Genomic DNA, 23,437 nt, shown 5'->3' on the forward strand with positions numbered 1-23,437 from the left:
ATGTCTTTTCTTCAATTTTGACATGTAATAAAGCACTTTCTGTCATAGTTTGATAACTTAAAAGTTTAAAATTTTACTTACGAGTGATTTAGCTGAAATTTCTATTTATTAGTGAAGTAAATTTAAGCCTCTCTATTACCAAACAATAACAGCAAGACATCTGAAGTCATCTGACATTTAAAAAATCACTGATTTTTAATTTTAAGTTTCAACGAATTTGGGAAAAATCGTGTACTACGCTTTTGAAGTAATTTAATTTCTAATCACTCGTTAATTGTTTTCTCATAAAGCAAATCGGATCTTACCTCATAGGTTGAGTAATGTACTACTTCTAGTTATGAATGAACTGTTCAATACAAGGTGTTTCTAAATGTTTCTAGCATCAAGAATCAGTTTCTTTATTTTTTTTTTTCTTAAAACAATTTCAAAATCGAAACCTGCCAACTTCCTTCGTATACAATAAGCAGTAATGGATTTTTTTTCCGCCTCTATTTCAGAATCACCCTGTATATGAAACTTAGATAATTTTGGTTTTTAAATTCGTGAACACACTGAAGCCACTAGCTTATACTTTTGTTCAAAATAAGGTACTCGAAAAGATGGAAGAAAAAATTAATGTTACTTAGCATAAAAATGCTTCTAACATCACGTCGTCTGTAATTTTAAGAAATAATAAACACAACGATAGATAATATTAAATTAAAAAAGTGGTGGTTGCACCTGAAAAATTGAAACTTATTTAGAAAATTATTATGTCTTCAACCTGAGTATGGAAATAACTGAAATCAAATTAATTTATAAAACCATTGCATTTTTGATTATGTTTCTCCGAAACCAGGGCACTTATTTAGCTTCTACAATTCACAGTATTTAAGGACAAAGCTGTAACCACGTTTATACTGACCAAAAACAATTTTTTGTTTAAACATTTTTCAGTTTTGTTATCTCATACATTTTGCTTATTTAATTTTAAGCTCCCAACATTTTTTATAATTTTTTTTTCATACGTTTCTCTTTTTTTTTTGGTATTGTATCCTCTTCGTGTAAACTGTGTTTCCTACTTCAGCCCGAAACCAACAATTTCCATGGTGAGCTATTTGCGAAATTACTATAATATTTAAAGTCCCTACAATTGTGGGGATATTTTTTATTAATAATTAAATACATAAGTGACTTCTATTATTCGAAATATCAATAGATAATTTGTGTTTTGACCACAGTTCAGTGCAGTCAAATTTGAATGGTGGTGACAGACAGATAGTGTAAATTGATTAATACAATTTGAGGGGTGAGATAAATTGACATTTTTGCCATACATTTATGTTAAATTGTTGCATTTTTGCTCTTTGTGAGAAATTTGCTTGATTAAATTTGATGTGAATAAAAGTGGGCAGCTAATTACTATTTCTCTTTCTAAGTCATTAATTAAAAATGTAGTGTTAAACATTAAAGTTTATTTTTTTATGTCTTGGCCTATCAGTTATCATTTTAGGTAAAAAAACCGCAAAAGAAAATGTTTCAAACCTTTCTCAACAATATCAATGACGTGACACTCATTGCAGGTTTTATGAGAACAATCCACTCTGAATAATGTCAAAAAAGAATAAAAGTGAGAAAGAATTCTCATGGATAATCCCAACACATTTCAATATTATAATACTGAAAATAGTGGGTTTGTGGACCAACTCGAGAAAATTGTACAAGATTTACTCCAAAATAGTGATTTATTTTGTTGCTCTAGGCAACACTTTATCCACAGGAATAATGTTTTTTAACATCCCGGATTTGGATCAGTTTTCAGAAAAAATGTTTTTGCCGATTTCGCAAATATACGTCGTGATGAAATTAATTTTCTACTCGCTCAAACTTGACACTATTAAATATTTCAATGAGTGCAAAAAAGAAGTTGAATACCAACCGAAAAAATCACAAATCACTTTTATTCAATTAAATTTTAAGTCTTGGAAATTGTACTACAAACATCAAATATTTGTGGAAACAACGAATATTTTTTGGTGGACGTTTGCTCCTATTCTTGATCAGGGATACAAACAGAAATTGTTGCCTTTTGTAAGATGGTTTCCCTACAATACTCAACGAATCAAATTGTATCTTGTTACCTATGTTTACCAAATTATAAGTTCGGCAATTATGATTTTGGCCGATCCTACTATGGATATGTATATTGTTTACATGTTAATGTTTGTGGAGGCTCAGTGTGATATTATTGTATGCGACAATTTTCGTAAAATAACTTTTGAAAATTATGAAGAACAAATTTTGAAGTGTGTACGTCATCACTACAATATTTTGAGGTAAAACTGCATGCTTCTCAAAGGAATACTAAATCCTAATTTTTAGTTTAGCTGAAGAGTGTGTGGATTTTTTTGAGTTGGATTCTATTGCCTGGATTTTTTCTTTGTGTCGTTTTGGGTGCTACTATTATGTTTCGATTAACATTGGTGAGGTATAAATATACAAGGTGTCCCAGAATTCATGACCCATAGAGCAAGGGAAGGTGTCGACAGCAATACAGATGGTAAATATCAAAACAAAAATTGATTAACTTTAATAGTATTCGAGAAACAACCAATTCCGGACGCTTATTCTAGAGATGTAGTAAAATATCCTAGGCAACTAGAGTCTAATGTTCCTCTGACCAATGAGCGATAGTATGTGACTATAGTTACCGATTTTCAAATACTATTCTGCTTCGGGATTGGCTACCGTTTTTCGTCTAAACTCGATTACTTTTTGAGCAAAAAAATTTTGTTTCAAAATTTTGGTTCAGAATTGTTGCCTCCATAAGCCTTTTTTTTCTGGGTCATGAGTTCAGGGACATTCTTGCCGCAAATGAGTATCACAAATCTAATGAAAAGTGACGGAGGCGCCCAAAATTAATTTGTTTGAAATACATTGGGCCCTTAAAAGGGCCAATCTTTTTGTCGATTGAGTGGTGGTGAGGTGACTTTTCCCGACTCGCTTTGTGGGGCAAACTGAAACTTTAACTTAATTTTAAGAAACTAAATAATAAAAAAAGTTACCTGAAGTTGTTAGGAAAAATGACCAATGTCCTTCATTGGACAATCCACAATGTAATCAGGTTATTACGCGTATAAATTCAGTTTTACCAGTCCACAAATCACTTTTTATAACGTTAAGTTTATCATAACACTAGCAAAGAATAAAAAATAACCCAAAACAATCCAAATTTGAACAATTTGGCACTGTAAAACCCACATTTCTGTACCACGATTATTGATAAACTGACGGGAACTCCGAAAAAGAAATTTTTTGCTGCTTGTTTATTAGCGTTTTTCTTCCCAACACTTAACCCATTCCGTGACATTGATATTGAATCCTCGACCTGCCCCAATAATCAGTGTTTCGCGGCATTTTTTACAGAAAACTTTAATAATTTTTTTCTCAAAATCGGTGACGTTTCGGAACGCGAAATTTGGGCATTATGTGAAAGAGCGTTCTCTGATATTGGGGTTAAAATCTTTGCACTTTTTCGGGTTCACCCTGTATTATGTTGTTTAACCATCTTAGTGTACCAATACGACAAAGGAAAAACAGTAGAATTTAATCCGTAAAACTTGTTGTAGATCACAAAAATTATTATGAAGCGCTTGTAAAACACACAACGATATACGAGATACGCCACTAGCCACTGAGCAGTTTGATTGCTAGGCTATTCTCTTGTCGATAGTACATACTCTAAAAAATAAAGTTTAAAAATATTTGCTTGAATTATGTTTTTAAGATTTTTTTTATTTATCGTTAGTATGTTATAGCGTGACAAGTGGAACCCATAAGTAGTTTCTACCCTACATAATTTTGTTTCACTTAAAAAGTACTGTCTTCAAAATGATCTTCACAAATTTCTAGATTCAATTTTTTACTGAAGAAAAGCCAGCTGAAAACAAAATTGCTATTTTTCCCCCTCAATAAGCTTTTCGAATTGTCCGACTTCGGTTCTGTAATATGAAATATTTGGAACGATTCTACTTGTCCTATCAACAACAAAAACAGAACCACATACTTGATCCACTAATATTTTCTTTTTTATTTAAATTTAACTACTACTAAAGATTTCTGGACAATTAGTTAAATGCATTTACTGAAAAAAAAAATAGGAAAAGAGGAAATTTTGATTCCATTGGTAGCACAAAAAAATGTAACAGGTTACATCATATGCAAATTTTTGTCTGAACGCAAGGAAAATTTCTGTAATTTCTTTACACCTCAGGTGTTTTCGTCAATATATTTTAAATTTAAAGTGGAGCGTATTCAAAGTAATATAACTAATAAGTTAACGAAATTGTGTTATGTTCCACTTACCCCGGGATATTTTAATAAAAATTGACAATTTTTGGAATTTTACCATAAACAGTAAATTCGTGCTCGCATTTTTTCTGAAACGTAAATCTTGGACAAATAGCAAATGACAACCTAATGGGATTTTTCTTTTTTGACCACACATTATAAGGTTCATTCATAGTTTCGTTGAATAAGAACTGATAGAATACTTTGTTGTCTGTTGTCATAATCACCTCTAAACCACAAAGAGAATCAATTAAAAATGCATAATTTGATCGAAAAAACTAAGTGGCTAATTAGGAATTCTCTTTCTAAAGTTAAGTCACTCATTAAACACGCAACTGTTTTATTTCTTGTATTATGAATTTCCTTTTTAAATATAAAAGCCGCAAAAAATCTCTAAGCTTCTCCGAAAAAATGTCAATAACGTGCCACTCATTCCAGGTGTTACTAAAACAATCCACCTCCCATAATGTCGAAAAATAACGAAAGTTTTTCGTGGACAACGCCATCAAAGTTAAGCGTTTTTATATTACAAATGATGGGTTTGTGGTCAAGTCCTAAAATTTGGTACAAAATTTATTCTAAAACCATAGTTTATTTTTTTGCTGTAGGCACCACTATTTCCCAAGTAATCACAATGTTTAACGTTTCCAATGTGGATGAATTATCAGAAAAACTGTCACTACCGCTAGCTGAAACATACCTCATTATAAAACTTATTTTCTGCTCTTACAATGTTGACACTCTTAAATACTTCAATGACTGTAAAAACAGAGTTGAGTACCAACCAAAGAAGTCACAGTTGTATCTCGTTCAACCACCGATAAATCTTTGGAAATTTTTTTACAAACTTCAACTAATAATGGGAATAATTAATGTTTTTTGGTGGATGACTATTCCAGTTTTTGACCAGGGATACGAAGAAAAAATATTGCCCGTTGTAGCATGGTACCCTTACAATACCCAAAGAACCGAGCTTTATGTTATGACTTATATTTATCAAATTATAAGTGTGGCAATATTGTTTTTCTCCGATTCAACCACGGATTTGTATATTTTTTATATGGTGATATTTTTGGGTGCACAGTGCGATATATTATGCGATAATTTACGAAACATGAATTTCGAGGCAAATCAGAAAGAGTTTAGAAATTGCGTGCGTCACCACTACAATATTTTAGGGTAAAACATTTTATTTTTTAACTAAATCATAATGATAATTTTTAGTCTAGCTCAAGAATGTACAGCATTTTACGGTTGGATTATTTTGCTTTTCTGTGCAATTTGTGTAATTTCGAATGCTGCCTTGATGTTTCGACTTACATTGGTAAGGTAAATTTCGTGGAATATTTGAGGCTTAATTTTATTTTGTTAGGTTGAAAGTTACACGAGCGAGTTCTATTCTCTATTTGCTGGTTTAGGAATGAATATGCTGCAGATATTTATTGCTTGCTGGTTTGGGAACGAAACGTTACTTAAGGTGAGCCTTGAATTTACTTAAAATCCTATAACATAAAAACATGATTAATACTGTTTCTTGCATACCAAAAAATTTTCTATTCAAATTTTACCTTCATTTTTTTTATAAGTGCCGGTTACTAAAAATCGCCTTTTTGTTTTAATACATTTAAGCATTAAGATCTAATACACTAGTCAACAAATTTTGGAAAAAAATTGTATTTGTACTGAAACAGTCAATAGTAATTTCTAAAGTAGAATTGTCTCCGATTCAGCAAAATCCGAAGTTTCCATCATGTCAGGGTCTGAGATATTAAATATAACAATATGTATATAAAAAAAATTTTTTAATACACCGCGTCAATTTCTGTTTTTTTTTTTCAGTTTTGCTTAACGTACAAAATCATCAAACTATGTAAAACATACATTATTGAATTAAAGAAAATTAAAAAAGCTTTTCATAGAACTGTAAAAGTCGGTGATAGAGTCAGTGTTTGCCAAGATATTTGATAGAAACTAATGCAAATGTCAAAACTATCATTTTTGAAAAAAAATAAATTCAATAAAATCAAGTGAAGCTGCAAGAATTTTCAGTCACACTCACTTTGTGGTAACTTCTCATCAAATTGGCGGCTATTTGTGTTTAATTAATTAACTAAGAACTTTTCAAAAATGCATCATTTAGCACTACGTTTGCATTAAAATCGTCTTAAATTTTAAAATGTGACTAGAAATTACTATTTTCTAAGCAAAAGCATCGATTTTTTTTAAGAAATTGTCATAATATAGAATTTTGTACAGTAAAACCTAAAAAACATTTTTTTTTAAATATCTCTGCTTGATAAAGCGAAACGACTTCCGATTCGGAATCAGGCCTTGTCGACTAGTGTTGTGCAATGAAATATTATGGATGATTACTAATAATACTGGCCGACAAAATAAGAGTTAAAACATGTCGTCTTGATAAAAATTAATGTACCCTATGTAATTTTGATCGGAGAACAAGATGGTGACCTTGAAAATTTTCCAGGACGTCTAGTTTTTGAGATATGAGAAAACTGCTAATTTCAGTGCAAAAGCATCTAAAATCATCTTAAGATAGTGTGTGCAAAATATTATGAAAATCGGTGAAACCGTTCTTGAAAAATAAAGATTTTATATTAAAATTTCCGAAACTAGATATTATATATTTGTATCGTTTTCATTTACTTATTCATCTAACTAACTGGAAGTCTTAGTTTTAATTCAAAATAATTTTTTGATAAAGAAAAAAGAAAAATATGTAAGGTGAGTTGGGGTAATATCGGGCGCGGGGTAAGACCGAACGAGGCTGCCTATGCAGGCAGCAAAAGATTTGTAGTGGGCTGTCCACGTTTGAAGTTATTTTTGGCACATACTCTCTTGAAAACACAAAATTTTTTTTATGAAAATTGATACAAAGTCATATTTTAAATGTTACCTTTTTTTCTTTTTTGATTTTTTCATCATCTCAAAGATCTTTTGAATAGAAAAAAGTGTTTATCTTGAGTTTTTATAATATATCTTAAAAAACTGGGGGTCCTAGCAAAAAAATTTTTAAGATCACCATCATGTTCAGGAGATCAAATTACATAAGAATCTCAACTTTTTACGCCGACGACAAAAATCGTGTTGACCACTGTAATTAAAATTTCTAATTTAATTTTAATTGTAAAAACCACTAATACTGTGCTTTATTTATCATTTTTTCATGAAATGACTTGTAAAGCGATGAAAACTTCCGTTTGTATTGAATCCTTATACAGAGAAACTATTCCGACATTAAAATTTAAATCTAAATATAAAGTTTCCTGAAAACATTAATAAACGGTATTAATATTTTACAACAAACCCAAGAACTTAAAACAGTTTCTTTCGATTTTAAATTAAGCACGTTTACACAACGCTCAAATCGTAACTGCAAAACTAAGAGTAATTTTTATGAAATTTCAAAAAAAAAGTTAGTTAAGGTTTAAACTTGTTTTTAACTAACTTTGTTTATTAACAGAATGGAGAATAATATAGAAAAGTTATAACATCAGTCTTAGTTCTGCGTATAAACTGAGTTAATACCAACTGCTGTTCCCAAGTAATAATTTTCTTGTTCCGCTATTTGCAAAATTACTATAATATTTCAAGAGACCGCTACAACCCTTCAGAGCATTTAATAAATAATAAAATATATAAGTGTCTTCAATTATATAAAACATCAATAACTCAATTTGTGTTTTTAAAACTGCTCAGTCGAAAGAGTGCTGTTTCGGATACGGGAAGCAAACTGTCCTGTGTTGATTTGCTTACATTTTTCATTTTTTTATCGAGGTAACGATCCTAAATTCTAACAGTGTAAAATGTGTAAACAAATTTTCTTTAACTGGAAGCACGTCACAAGATTGAACCACTTTTCTCTATACATCTCTGGTTTGTGGCCTGACGGCGGTTCTTATAGCTTGAATGTGTACACATTATACGCCATTCTATCCGGTGCTTTTTTCTATCTGTTTAACACCTTATCCCAGCTTCTTATCATCGCATACGTTTATTCTGATTTTCTGAATTTAACGGACTCTATTTTCCTATCGTTAGCTGAAATCATAATGACTGTCAAATTTTTTTGGTTCATAAAGAAAATCAGATTACTTCGCCAGTTTATTAATACTTTTCAAGTTAAAATTCTCCAACCCACCAATAATACACAATTCCCTTTCATACAAGAAAGTATTTCCAAATGGAATTTTCTTTCATGGGTTTATGCTTCCACAGCAGTTGGAACAGTACTTCTATGGTCCGTTTTTCCACTTTTGGACCAATCATTTCGAGAGTACCAACTCCCATTTTCAGCTTGGTACCCGTTCAACACTTCAGTTTCTCCAAATTATGAACTAAGTTACTGTTACCAAGTTGCTAGTATTTCTTTTATCGGTGTTGCTGACATTAACTTGGATATTTTCATCACTTCCATGATGATGTTTATTGGAGTTCAGTGCGATATCTTGTCCGACAATCTTAAGAATATTAAAATTTCCTGTTATAACAAAAAACTCGTGAGATGTGTGGAACACCATAAATTGATTTTGAGGTAAATTTACGTGAAAAATTTCAGTCAAAAACACAATGTGTTTCAGTTTAGCAGAAGATTGTAATTATTTTATTTCTTGGCCAATTTTTGGACTTTTTAGTGCGGTGGTTGCTTCAAATAGTGTGAGTTTGTTTCGTATGACCACGGTGAGTTTACATTGAACCTTATCTCAACTTCTTACTAAAATTTGATAGGTTGAGCCATTAAGTAGTGAACTTTTTTCGCTCGTCTTTTACCTGCTTTGCACTCAGGCCCAGATTTTTATTTACTGCTGGTTTGGAAATGAAGTAGAGACGAAGGTAAGGGTTAAATGTCACTCAATTATACAAAATTAGTTACCTTTTACAGTTTATATACTTATTTACAATAGTTTCCTAAGTAAATCTTAATTATCTTTATTATTATTAATATTATTTTAAGAAACTAATATTTCACAAATAATATTATAAACTGCTCTTTAATTTTTAACTCGCTTTCATTTCGACCTAAAATTTACCCAACAGAACTCGAACCTTATAATTAACATCGGTAATCTAAAGAAATTTAACAAACTAACAATTATCAAACCATTAATTAACTTTAATTTTTCGTTGTCCCTAAACACAACTTATGAATAATGAAAACTCGCTTTATAATAGTGAACCTTTTTTATTATTAATGCCACCAAAAATTATCAGTTTCGGTAGTAAAATCAGTTAGTCACTCCACGCTTTTGAAACCATATCTATCATGCCAAAAATCTGGTGGGCAGAAACCATAAAAACAAACATTCTCACACTAAAAATCGTGGGTTTATGGCCGAAAAACAGTGAAAGTTATAAATTTAATTTTTACACTCTCTACGCCCTATTTTCTGTAATTCTATTCATTGATGGTTCTATACTATTTCAAATTATGCACATAGTCTACAACCACTCAAATCTGGAGGTGATAACAGGGCCAGTTTTTTTTATAATGACCCAAACACTCGGATCCATAAAAATTTTGTACTTTATCAAAAATATAAAAATTATAAAACAACTAATGTGTGACCTGACTGATGAGTTATTTCAACCAAGGGCGCCACAACAGTTAAAATTAATCGAACCAGCTCTTGCAATTTGGAAAAAGACTTATATTGTGTTTTGGACACTTGTAAGTACTACAGCTTTGTTATGGTCTCTTTACCCGTTACTAAGCAAGTCGTTTGTGGATCATGAACTACCGTTAAAAGCTCATTATCCATACAGTATTCAAAAATGGGTCATGTATATGGTAACATACTGTCATCAAGTTGTGGGTCTCTTTCTCGTGTGCATTGCTTCACTAAATGTAGACACACTCATGGCAGCTTTCATGATGTACACTGGAGCTCAGTGTGACATTCTCTCCAACAATCTACTATGTCTTCAAAAGTGTGAGGAATTTAACTCAACACTAATTCAATGCATTAAACACCACACGAAAATTATCAGGTAAATTTATGTTACGTGGAGCTAAAATAATATCGTTTTTCCAGTTTTGCCAAAAACACAAATAAATTCTTTAGTGAAATAGTTTTGGGGCAATTTTTCACCACCTCGGTTTCAATAGGATTAGCTATGTTTCGCTTAAGTTTGGTTTCACCTTTTAGTAGCGAAACTTATTCTTTGTTGTTTTATGTGAGCGCTGTCGTCGTACAACTTCTTTTGTATTGTTGGTTTGGGAATGAGGTGGAATATAAGGTAAGAAATTTATTTTAATTTATGGGAGGAGGGACAAAAAAATAGAATAGATCGTTAAGTCGTGAATGTAATACATAGCTATTTATGGTATAAGTCAAGAAAGACGAATTTTATGCACATAAAAATAGTCAAACCAAATGCGATAATGTTTTTAATTGAGTATTATTTATTTTTTTTTACAATTTAGTAGAATTTAAAATCAATATTGCTTACAGATTCTTTTCCGTAAATTAATTTTTTTGGTAATAAATTGGATACTGCAACTGTAGAGTCGTTCATAACATTTTGTGGGATGCTTTTTTTGGTTATTTATCATTTCAAACACTTTTATTTGCGTGATTTGCGTCAAGTGTCACGTATTTTTTAAACAAGCTATCCGTAGCAACGAAAATTTTAATGGTGGTGCGAATTTTAATTTTTTATTTCTTTATTCACGTTGCCAGTAGCAGTGTCAGTAAAGTGTTGTTGTAATCATTTTATTAATATTTTTGATTAAAATATTGTTTTAATAATATTATTTATTATATAAAATAAGCATTTTATTATAAGGAATTGTAAACAAATTAAGTTAGCCCGGCGCATTCACCATTTTTATAACCAGCTTTAATTTTTATTTTTTTTTAATTTTAACATAAAATATCTAACTTAACGGACAACTGCTAACTAAATTTAATTAATTGAATATTATTTTTATTGAAAATTATAAAGATTAAATATAGACAATAGACAAGCGGATACAATTTGCAATGCCTAAAGTCTGTTGAAGCTAATTGAACAGTTATAAAATAAAATTGACAGTGATATAAGTTTTGCTATATCAAAGTTTAAATTTTATTATGATGGCTTTGTACCACAAATTATTACAAAAAAATCTGAAAGTTTTACCATATTTGTATGCATGCAAGTTGATTGCGATTTAATTAAATTTATCACATTACAAATTTACCCAGTGCAGCTGATTAGCTTCAACTATTATTTCCTTTACACTAAATCGTATTTTTAACAAAACCCTTAATTACTACTTTCCGTTTACTTCCCAACCAGTTATTATCTGTATCCAAACATTTTACAGTATTTGTAATTTTTATTTTCGTCATAATAATTACAGTCGTAATTAATTACCTAAACTAATCATTTCAATTTGTGAGATAATTATTAGATGGGTAGCAAACTCAAACATGAATAATGAAAAAACCGAAAAATTGTAGCCGCCATAATATTTAGTTTCATTGTCATTCTATTATCAGTCCTCAATGTGCACGGTGTAAATGTAGTGTAAAAATGAAAGGTTTTGATTATAAATTTACAATTAAACAAAACCTTCTTTTTCTAAAATTAGTGGGTTTGTGGCCCATCAACTGTTCAAATTTTTACAGACTGTACACTCTAATTGTCACAATTTTTATTATGGGTCTGTATAATTTCTTTCGTGTCATGAATATTTTTCACGTTTACACAGACTTGAAAGTGCTAACAGCGACTATTTATCTAACCGTGACGGACGTCGCTGTCCTCGTCAAAAGTTGCATTTTTATTCACAATATTAAGCCAATACATGAGGTGATAAACACACTAAATTGTGAATTTTTTCAACCAAAAAACGAAGTTCAAAAAAAGTTAGCTGAAGACGGATTAAAATCGTGGACAGTGGCTTATAGATTGTTCTGGTCCTTGGTTTTCACTTGCTTATTTATGTGGACTGTGTCTCCTCTGTTTACACCTGTAAGAGAATTACCGGTTCCCGCTTGGTACCCATTTGACACCACGGTTTCGCCTTTTTACGAAGTTACTTACATTTTTCAAGCTATCAGTATTTGGGTTTTAGCAACGGCCAACATGAATATGGATTCTTTCGTTGCTGCATTAATGATGTACATGACAATTCAGTGTGATATTGTGTGTGACGATTTGAAAAGAATTTGTGGTAATCAGTTTAAAAATGATTTTGTTAAAAGAATAGTTCACCATAAACAAATATTGAGGTGCAAAAAATAATATTTTGAAAATATAGTAAGTGGTACAATTTTTTTTTAGATTTTTTGAGGAAAGCAATCGTGCCTACAATTTTATTATACTAACTCAATTTTGTACTAGCTCTTTAGTGTTAGCTCTTAGTATGTTTCAACTGACGTTGGTAAGTGTTGTTGTAAGAAAAATTGTTATTCATGTTGTTTTCAAAGATTGATCCTGTTAGTATTGAGAGTTTGCCCCTTCTAAGCTACGTTTTTGGGATGGTTTTGCAAATTTACCTTTACTGTTGGTTTGGTAATGAAGTTGAAGCTAAGGTGAGCCATTTTTAATGTTATTCTTCTGAAACTCTGTGTCTTTGGAAAATTATGATGCTACTATCACAGAAACTTTAATTGCTTACATACTACTACTTTAAATCACCTAGATTTAATTTAGTTTAATTCATTACTTGCAATATTTTTCTATATTGAATTTATTACCAAAGAATGAGTAAAAACATTTAATGCAGGAATTTACACAATTGGGCTGATCAAGATTTCTGGCAGGACATATTTTCTTGTAATTTACTTCATGGGGAAATATTTATTTATGGTTTAATTCTAATTAATAAAATAAACAACGTGTGAAAAAACTGAATTGAAAGAAGTTAACTAGCAAATCACAGAACTGAAACTGACCTTTATTTTATGTTTTTTTAATTTTATATATTTTTTTAAAATCCGCAACAATATACTTTGTAAAGTCTTGATTTAATTAGAAACATGCTAGCGTCAACGTCGTATTTTCAAAATTACGAATTTAAAAGTGATTTAAAAATTGAAATTTTGAAATAATTTTACTTTGGACTGTCGTTACTACGAATTAAGTATAAATTTGTATAGAAAGAATTAAAAGCTTAATTGATGACATTATTTTATGTAATGAGGCGAGGCAATTTTCCAGTGTTTAAGTCGTTAATTTTTACGTTCCAATTTATTATTCATACTCTTTTTATATTACACAATATGTTAAAACAAGCGACGGAATATATGCGCCGTAATAGATCAATATACGAACAATATAAATATAATATGAATCTTTTATGAAGAAGTTTAATCTTTCGATGTCATAATCCTACGTTGTTATCAAATCATAACATTTTATTGTTAGATAAATTGATAATAAACTAATATCCATTCATAGTTTAATAAGCAAGGTTGAACCATGATTTTCGGTAAATGAAGCTCTAACAAGTAGGTAAAAATTTTAAATAATTGTGTGCTTATATTTCCTATGAATAAGAGAAACCTCACCTAATTCTACATGATTTAAATCGGAAACTAGTAATAAAACATAACATCCTCTATACTTTACCAATCTTTACCAGCCCCACCTACAACCCTCATTTCCTTTGTATGTCTCTTTTTTATAAGTGTTATGCGCAGTTATAAAATGTCTTTTCTTAGTGCAAGGATCAGTATTTCAAAGACTGCTCGCGATTTTACACAATGAAAAAATTTTGCTGGAGCTCAGGTATTCGTTTAAACATTTTAATGTTACATTTAACTGGTTTGTGGCCAAAAAATAATAGTTTCTATTTTATTCAAACCATAATAACAACAGTGTTCTTCATAGGCATCTACAGTCTGTTCCAGCTAATTCAAATTTTCTGCGTTTATACAGACTTGGAAGAATTGTCAGAAACAACATTTATCACAATAACCAATTTGCTAGGGTGCTTAAAACTGTGTTATTATTTACAAAATGTTTGAGAAGAATGTTAATTAAGTTAGAAAGTGATATCTTTCAGCCACGGGAGGCCCAGTTTAAGTTGGCTCAAAAAACATTACGACAATACAAAGGAATATTCTTTTTTTATACCTCATCTGTTACGGCCGCGATTATTGTATTTTGCTCGCTTCCACTGTTAAATGGTTCGTACCAAAATTATCTGCTACCGTTTTCATCGTGGTATCCTTTTAACACCAAAATTTCTCCATTTTTCGAAATCGCATACATTTATCAAGTTATTTCTTGTATTCATTTGGCGTATGCAAATCTTAGCATTGAGATGTTAATTGTTGCTTTGATGATGTATACTAACAGTCAATGTGATATACTGTGTGATAATTTAAAACAAATGTCCCAAAGTTTTAGTTCTGAATTAATCAAGTGCATCGCACATCATCAAGCTATTCAAAGATTTGATTAATAAAAATGAATTTTATTTTTTGTCTAAAATTTTACGCTTTTAATAGCTTTGCTGAAGAAAGTAACAAGTTTTTTGACAAAATTATTTTGGGACAATTTTTCACGTCCACGGTTGTTTTAGCCTTTACAATGCTTCAGTTAAGTCTGGTGAGTTGTTCAATTTCGAATATTCAACCCCATTTGTTTTTAGATTAATATTTTTAGTTTTGCCGGTTTCCGGTTGTTAATGTACGTTATAGTGCTTATTACTCAGATTTTCATACCGAGTTGGTTTGGAAATGAAGTATCCTTTAGGGTAAGTCATTTGATTATATAAAATTTTTGTTAAAATGCACGTTGTGTTGTGTTAAGTAATCTTAATACTCAATAAATTTTAGATCCTAATTTCGAATTTGATAATATAAGAATTTAAGAATCTCAGAATTTTTAAATCTATTTAACCGAATTTAATTACAAATTTCTTGTAATTGAGCTCAAAATATTTTAAATTTTTGATTTTTCAAATTTTATTTTGATGTTAATTGCGTCCAGATTTTTATAAACTTAAAGAGCGTCTAAGACTTTTCTGAACATATCAGTGATAAGACAAGACAATTGAAGAAATTCTCATGTTTCCCGGCGCATCCACCATTATTCTAATTTTATGGATGTAATTTAATGATATCTAAGTTATTTTATCTCCGATTGTGTAAAAAGTAGGCGCTTTTTGCATTAAAAATCGTTGTGAACGTTGCAGTTTAGTGCAATAATAATATATTAAAACACCCTGACTTTTTACACTTGTATCTTAAATATCTATTGATTGTCTAGTTGATTATATTTTGCTTCTTGAAAAATGCGATTTATATTTTGTTTCTCGAAAAAAGTTAAGTTTTAGAACATTTTGTCCCGATTATCCGATGTTTTGTCCCAATAAAGAGAAGAAACTTTACCTATCTATATTTGATTCCATTTTTTATTAAATGTCTTAATAAAGCGTTGTCCCAATTATCCGGAGGCCCAACTAAGCGGAATTGACTGTATAATGAATAACCGTTCTTGTTTCTCCGTTGTTATTATTGTTTTCAATTTCAATTTAATTTTTTTTACATAAACCTGTCACAAAAATAATATGTATTTATATTGAGTTTTGGAATCGCTGTCAATACTTTCAAGATATTCTAATTATTCAAATAGACTTTAATGTCCTCTTTTCCTATCGACATGGGGTTAGATGAAAAATAGAATTATACATTTTTTTTTATTTTTAAGTTTTAAATGGTCACATGATGCCAAGATCTACCAGTTAATATTTTCTAGCCCCTGTACAAATTCGCTTTTTTTACTAGATATAATTTATGTAATTAGATGTTTTTAATAATACAGGTAAAAGTAAAATGCCTGCCTATTCATTTCTGATTATAAAATTCTTGTTGTAAACCAATATATAATTGATCCGGCCCAGCACGGCGCACCCACCATTATAAAGGTTTAGCAATTTTTTTTTCATATTTGTACTACTTACAGCACTGAAATCGTTTATTATTACACAATTTTCAGCAACAAGATCACTTAAATTGTTGCCATTAGGTTTATGAAAAGTAATTTTATGACAAAAACTATCTTTATATTTTCAAGAGAACTTCCATTTTTTAGTACCATTTTTTTGAATTGACTTTTATTTTATAAGTTAAAACTTTAATGCTTTTAATAATATCGCGTAGGTACACTTACAATATCAAGTAGCAGCATTTTGATAATTTTTTAGCTATGTGGCTGTGGGTTTTCTAGAATTAGAATATTTCAAGCTGACAAATACTGTTACAATCATTCTTCGATTTTGATTAATTTTTCATCTGTCAGTGTCACTATAAAGGCAAACTCAATCTAGTAAAAAATCTCAGTGTACACCAATTTATTGAAAGCCAGTATACATTACAGAAATCCTGCCAATATCTTTTAGCTTCATTTTTACTAATTCATTCCTAGTACAACCTGTAAGTGCAATTTTAATTTTAATTTCAAATACATTTTAGGGGAGTACTTTTTTGTAAAATAAGTATACCCAGACAGATGTCTACACATTTTTACTAATAAATACTTGAGCTAAAAAAATTAATTAGAAGTATATGTAGCTATTCTTCCTACATTTTTTTTTTTCATTTCGTCGTTACACATACAGATTCAAGTTATGTTTTCTTCACTTTTATCATTGTATTAGCACTAAAGTGAAAAAAATATGTACGCGTTTATGAATCTACTTACACACTATAAATTATACGAACAAAATTAATCTTCTTTGTCATTGTTGTAAGTTATAAAGAAACCACTAAAGCAATTGCCTGCTTCTAACTCTGCTTTTCAAAAATAAACCCAACATCTCAGCTAAAAAATTATAATTACAAACCTATCATTAAAATCCAATTCAAATGAGACCGTGCCTGCTTATTAGACTAACCATAAAAAAGCTCCTTAAATTTTTGATGAGCCGCTGTTAAAAATCTAAATGTTTTTGAGCCCCACAATTAAATCGCCCATTGTAATTTTTTTAAGAAATAATTTATATGATTCAATGAATAATATAGCGCGATAAGATGCATTACTTTTACAATAATTTCTACGCGTAGTTAACCAGTTATTTTAGGTTTTTCCTAAAGTGAAGACAATGTTAACACCAAAAAAATTCAATTGGAAATTTACGATAAAAATGAATATTTTTATGTTACGATTAGTAGGGCTATGGCCCAAACGCAACGTGTATGGATATACTCCATACACAATTTACGCATTTATTTCGACTGTTGTGATAATGGGTAGCCACGATATTTTTCAACTTATAAATTTTTATTTTGTGTACAACGACTTGGAAGCCTTACTGCAGACAATTATTATTACAGTAACTGACATTTTCACGTCGTTTAAGATATATTTTTACATTCGCAACATTAGATTGTTGAAAAGCTTAATGAATATTTTAGACAACGATTTGTTTCAACCAAGAAATAAAACACAAGCCGCAGTGGGACAAAATACTGTAAACCAATGGAAAACTATGTACAACTTTTTTCATGTCAATGGTTGGATGTCGATGTTGTCATGGTTGGTACTACCATTTGTAGATAAATCCTACAAAAAAGGAAGACTGCCATTCGTTGCATGGTATCCTTACGATACCACGATAACTCCTTTTTACCAATTTACGTACATTTATCAATCTGTCGCCGTCATTTATTTTGGCATCGCTATTATTAATATGGACTCTTTAATCCCAGCTTTAATGATGTACGTCGGTGCGCAATGCGACATTTTATGTGACAATTTAAAACAATTGAAAAACACAGAACTTGACAGTGAAGAGTCTTTTTTTCGAAAATTTGTCACCTGTATTCAACACCACCGACTTATCATACAGTATGTTTGTAAAAAGTTTGGCTTTTAAGAATCGCTTGGTTTTAGTTTTGCTCAAACTTGTAACGATTTTTTCAACATGATAGTGTTAGCACAGTTCTTTGCTGGCATTGTTGCTATCGCGATTTCAATGTTTCAAATGAGTTTGGTAAGTTTAATGTTGTACGTTGATGGTATTTATCGGTGTTTTTGAAAGGTTCCTCCTTTGAGTAGTGCAAGTTTGTCCCATTTGGCGTATGTTACTGCAATTACTGCGCAGGCTTTTTTTTATTGCTGGTTTGGTAATGAAGTTGAAATAAAGGTAAGAAAATTGCAGAACATAAATCAATAACATCAGATCTGTAAAAATTGTCATATTTATACATATACAGAAAACAATTTAATTTAAATTAAAAGTATTTTCGGATTTGAATCTTTGTTGGGCGTTTGCACCGCTTTTTGTTTAAATATCGATATCTAACTTTTTACAATTTTATCTTGTACAGAAATCAACACAAACAATGTAAAAATAATAATTGCATAAAAAAGTAAAAATTTTGTGTCGAGTGGGATTCAGTAATGTAGCTAATTAGTAGATTTTGTTATACAGCAGAAAAGTAGTCCTTTTTGTCGAGCAATTAAATTGCAGCAGCAATTGCGAGACAGCAAAGCCACTTTTCGACCAAATAACAAAAAATACTACTTTTTTTTTCAAACGTTAGATTCAGTTCCAAGACCGACAATGAGTGAACGCAAATTAAATTTTAAACATGGATGGCTATGCATGTAGTTGTCATTGATGACATTTACTGTGAAAAACATTAGTTTCAAAGAGTTTCAAAGTTAAGATCGTGCAAGTTACATACAAAATGTATGTCTCAAATAGTAACCGTCACAAAAAGTGCTTTTTCTGCCTAGGCAGAAGAAGTGTTTCCATGTCAACGAGCGCTTATCATTACTTATAACAAAATTGTCTACTTTCCTGTCTAAAAACGACTAAAAATAGTTTGAAGAAAAACACATTTCGTCGTCTAAGCGGCAACTTCCGCAATCTCAATTTTTTCAAAGTCAAGCGGGGGCGCAAACAAACTGATTTTTTGGCAGTGTAAATAATTTTGCTCAATGATTACTTGGTATTAAATCTTAGCTTAAGATTAAATCTATTCAAAAATATGAAAAATAATTTCCACCAGTAAGATTCCCGTGAAAAATTCATCTGAGAAAAAGTAGATACAACATATTTTCACAACTGAGATAGCGGATGTTGCCGCTTAGACGACAATTTTATTATTCTTGAGTTTTTTTAGATTTGGGAGTTCATAGTGTTCATGCAATTTAAGTTGAATTGTCTAAAAATCTATGCAATTTACAAACACAAATTTGAATTGAAATTGTGCACTACTGTTGTAAAACAGAGACTCAATTAAATTAGGTCACAAAATGGTGGATGCGCTACGATACAGTATTGTAATTACTATTGCAAATGAACATCTAACCGTACGCATTCATAAAACTTTAATCGTCCACTATAAATGACGTTGCAGTTGACTTTTTAACCTGTACTGCATCTATATAATTATCATGAACAACCGTAATATTAACCCACTTCGAAAATCGTTTATCGAAAAAAATGTCTTAGATAGAACTATAATTTTAATATAAAATTCCACGTGTACTACTGTGTCTTATATCAATAATAAAAAGTGTAGTTTTAGAGCATTTATCCACTCGATGCATTTCAACAGTCGTAGTGACACCACGTTTGGATAGACGTTGATATATTACTTTAAGATTATAATCAATAACGCCTGTCGGTGGAATTCATTTTATTGCCATAAAGTGTTTTGTGCCACAATACCGAAATCACAGTATGCGCGAAATTTCTTCTTCTGTTTTTCCGATGTTTAGTGTTAGGAGACAATCTAGGCCAGAAATGTTTCAATGGGAAAATGTTTTCAAACTGAAAATCCTAAGCTTAAAATTGCTCGGACTCTGGCCAAAGGAAACGTATCGCTTTGATCTTTACAGTTTGTACAGCTTCTTTGTTGTTGTGTTCTTTATGATGATAAATGATTTAGTTCTAACATATACTATTATCCGACTTTATTCAGACTTTCAACTTCTAATGGAAGTAATTTTTGGCTACGCAAACTAAATGTTTCACTTAGCAAAATATAGCAAACTTAGCAAAACGTTTTCATAAAATGTTCGGCTTCTGTGAAAAAAATTTTTCATTCTATGAATGGTGAGTTGTTTCATCCAAAGAATGCAGATCAGGTTACTAAAATTCAACGGGGATTGACGCAATGGAAGGTTTATATACTTCACAATATTCAAGTATGTCCGTTTGTGTATTTTTATGGGCACTTGTTCCAATGTTTGATGGCTCTTTGCAGAAGAAAAAGTTAACATTTACGACAGTTTATCCCTACGACTACACAAAAACATTTTTAATATACCTATTTACTTTTTTTCATCAAATTTTTGCCGTTGCTTTCATGGCTTACACTGCGCTGAATATTGACGCGTGATTATGGGGTGTAATGACATTTCTAGGAGCGCAATGTGAACTTCTTTGCAATAATTTAACAACTGTTGCCAATCGTAACTTTGACAAAGATTTCTTGCGATGTATTCATCAACACAAAGCGATTTTGAAGTATGTCTACAATTTAAAAAAATTAACGCAAATTATATTTTTTAGTATTGGGGATAAACTTGAAACTTATTTTCAGTACAGTTTTTTTGGGCCAGACATTTTCAAGTTGTCTCACTATTGCATTTGTTATGTTTCGATTAGTTACGGTAAAAAAATTTCTACAATTCTAAAATTTTTATATTAATATTGTCTTGTACTAGGAGGCCCCGTTAAGTTTAGAATTTTACTACGCAATAATTTTTCTTTCTGTGGTTTCTTTTTAAATGTTTCAGTATTGTTGGTTTGGAAATCAAATTGAAGTGAAGGTAAGCGTAACTTTATACAGGCTGTTCATAATTGGCGGACCATTTATTCAATACGCGAATCTTTAAATTAAAACTAGCACGTAATTGGCCTTACTTTCGAGTCGCGTGCTATACTTTTTCTACGACTTCCTCTCCCGCAACCTTGTAAATTTGTTCGATTATTGATAAATCACAACTAAAGTTGAATTTTACATAATTTTTATTAAAACATTGTAAATTCAAACATTTATAATAAGAAACCACTCAAGAGGAACAAAGAACAATTTTCACAAATTTTATACTAACTGATTGTGCCGGAATTTTGGGGGGTGTAGCTTGCGGTTGCGGAAGAGGAAGTCGTAGAAAAAGTATAGTACACGACTCGGGGGTAAGGACAATTACGCTTTCGTGGAATTACTGCGCTCGGCTTTGCCTCGCGCACAATTTTTTTCCTCATACCAAAATACCACCAAAATAAGTAACGAGTGTTCCAGTTTCCTGTAATATTTAAAATTATTTAACGCCTACAACAAGCTTTAAATAAATCTTTTGAATTGCAATTTCTTGACATAGAGTTACATCGGGTCATTTTAAAACACCCTTAATGGATTATATTCTTTTTACTATTTGTTATGCTCACTATTAATAACCAACTGAATTAACAACATTTAAAACAAAAAAAACTCCAACTAAATTTATTGTGCCGTAAGTTTTTCTAACGTGCTCATTACTGCCGTGTTAAATTATGGATCTGTGACTTTACCTTTTGGAAAGTATACATTATCGCATTATATTTTAATGACATTCACGAAGCTAACTTAAGCTGACCAAAAAGTGTTGAAACTAGATTAATTTCATTAAAAATGAACATGAGTAAATTTGAGTCGTAACATCAGTTACGATTTTTGCTTCCATGTGATCAGTGCGTGTTATCATAATGAAAAAAAACTATTTTTTATCCGTTTTTAAAATCAACTTAAATGTTTTATCAGTGCTGGGGTTATGGCCAAAAACGCGGGGCTACGCTTTCACTTTCTATACGATTTACTCGATTTTATTCATTATTTCTTGTGACGTACTTCCTAATTTTGTTCTTCTTATGGACATTGTTTTAAACTCGTCAAACCTAGAAACGTTGACTATGAAAATATTTGTTCCTTTGTCGGAATTTTTAGCTCTCATTAAAGTGATTTATCATGTTAGAAACATTGGAGAAGTGCAAGAACTTTTGGATAAAACGAACGACGAACTTTTTCAACCTAAAAGTATATCTCAGCGGAAATTGACGGAATCTCTTTTAAAGGGGTGGAAAAACGCTTATTTTATCTTTAGTTTTGCCTGTTTCTGTTCATTTTTTTCAATTTATACCTTGCCACTGCGCGACGGTTCTTATAAAGAGTTTCGGTTACCGGAAACATCGTGGTTGCCTTTTAATTATAAAACGTCTCCGATTTACGGAATTACTTATTTCTTTCGGACAATAACAGTTTTTTTTCTTGTTGCTGGAATCTGTAATGTGGATATGATTGCGATGAGTCTATTTGTGGTAGTCTGTATTCAATGTGACTTGTTGTGCGACGAATTAATAAACAATCTTAAAGTTTCAAACTATGACGAGCATATTCTTCGTTGTATTAAACATCACAAAGAAATTTTGAGGTAACATTAAAAGTGAAATAATTTTTTTGTAAGTTGGAACTTTCAGTTTTGCAGTAATTGCAAATAAACACTACGAAAATGCGATATTTTGGCAAATTTTTACTAGCAGTTTAGCTCTTGGTTTGACTATGTTTCAACTAACTTTGGTAAGTTTTGTTTGTTATTACTTACCTTAATTTTGTTTTTGGAAGAGTTCTTTAACTGAAGATGATATGTATGGGATTGTTACGTATGCTGCTGCATCGGCAACCCAAATTTTTCTCTATTGTTGGTATGGAAATGAAGTTTATTTTAAGGTAACATTGTATTTATTTCACAATATTTTCTTGGGGAAGTTTTGTCATTACTGTTTTTTGACCACTTCACGTTAATTTGAGACCATTTAACTGTGTGGAACTTTCATATCGGTCGTAGGAAAATGTCACTTAGAGTAAGTGAGAATTGTCGAGACTTATTGTTTGCTTTAAATTCAAAGTCCTAGTAAAAATAGTGTACATAACTTGTCGGAAAGACTCTTTCTTCCACGTGTTATATCTGCACTCCCACTCGTACGAAATTTGGCACTTTCCGCACTTGTTATGTAGGTAAATATCTATTTTAAATTAGCTTAATTAATTCAGAGTAGCAGTAATCTGGATCCTGGTCTAGTCAATAAAACTACAACTGTGCTATTATCTCAAATTAGGTGCTTCCGAACAACCTCTCTATAATCAGCAAATAATGA

At 30.7% G+C, this 23,437-nt stretch overlaps 3 protein-coding genes across 3 annotated transcripts in view; all 3 read left to right on the top strand.

Moving 5' to 3' along the window:
* Positions 1-23,437, top strand: part of LOC148178867 (odorant receptor 46a-like) — a 63,866-nt gene that overhangs the window by 11,593 nt on the left and 28,836 nt on the right. The gene's annotated exons all lie outside the window — the stretch shown is intronic.
* On the top strand, positions 10,127-11,770 carry LOC148178868 (odorant receptor 46a-like). Its single transcript, XM_088031390.1, has 3 exons — positions 10,127-10,335; positions 10,380-10,584; positions 11,744-11,770. The coding sequence occupies exons 1-3, from the start codon at positions 10,127-10,129 to the stop codon at positions 11,768-11,770; spliced, it is 441 nt and encodes a 146-aa protein (XP_087887516.1).
* LOC148178869 (odorant receptor Or1-like) lies at positions 12,019-12,579 on the top strand. The gene has a single exon (XM_088031391.1). It carries the CDS (start codon positions 12,019-12,021, stop codon positions 12,577-12,579), a length of 561 nt encoding a protein of 186 aa, XP_087887517.1.

The sequence above is a fragment of the Gnatocerus cornutus genome, chromosome 2, assembly GCF_029298725.1.
Source record: "Gnatocerus cornutus isolate USDA-ARS CGAHR chromosome 2, icGnaCorn1.1, whole genome shotgun sequence".
Lineage (NCBI taxonomy): Eukaryota > Metazoa > Arthropoda > Insecta > Coleoptera > Tenebrionidae > Gnatocerus > Gnatocerus cornutus.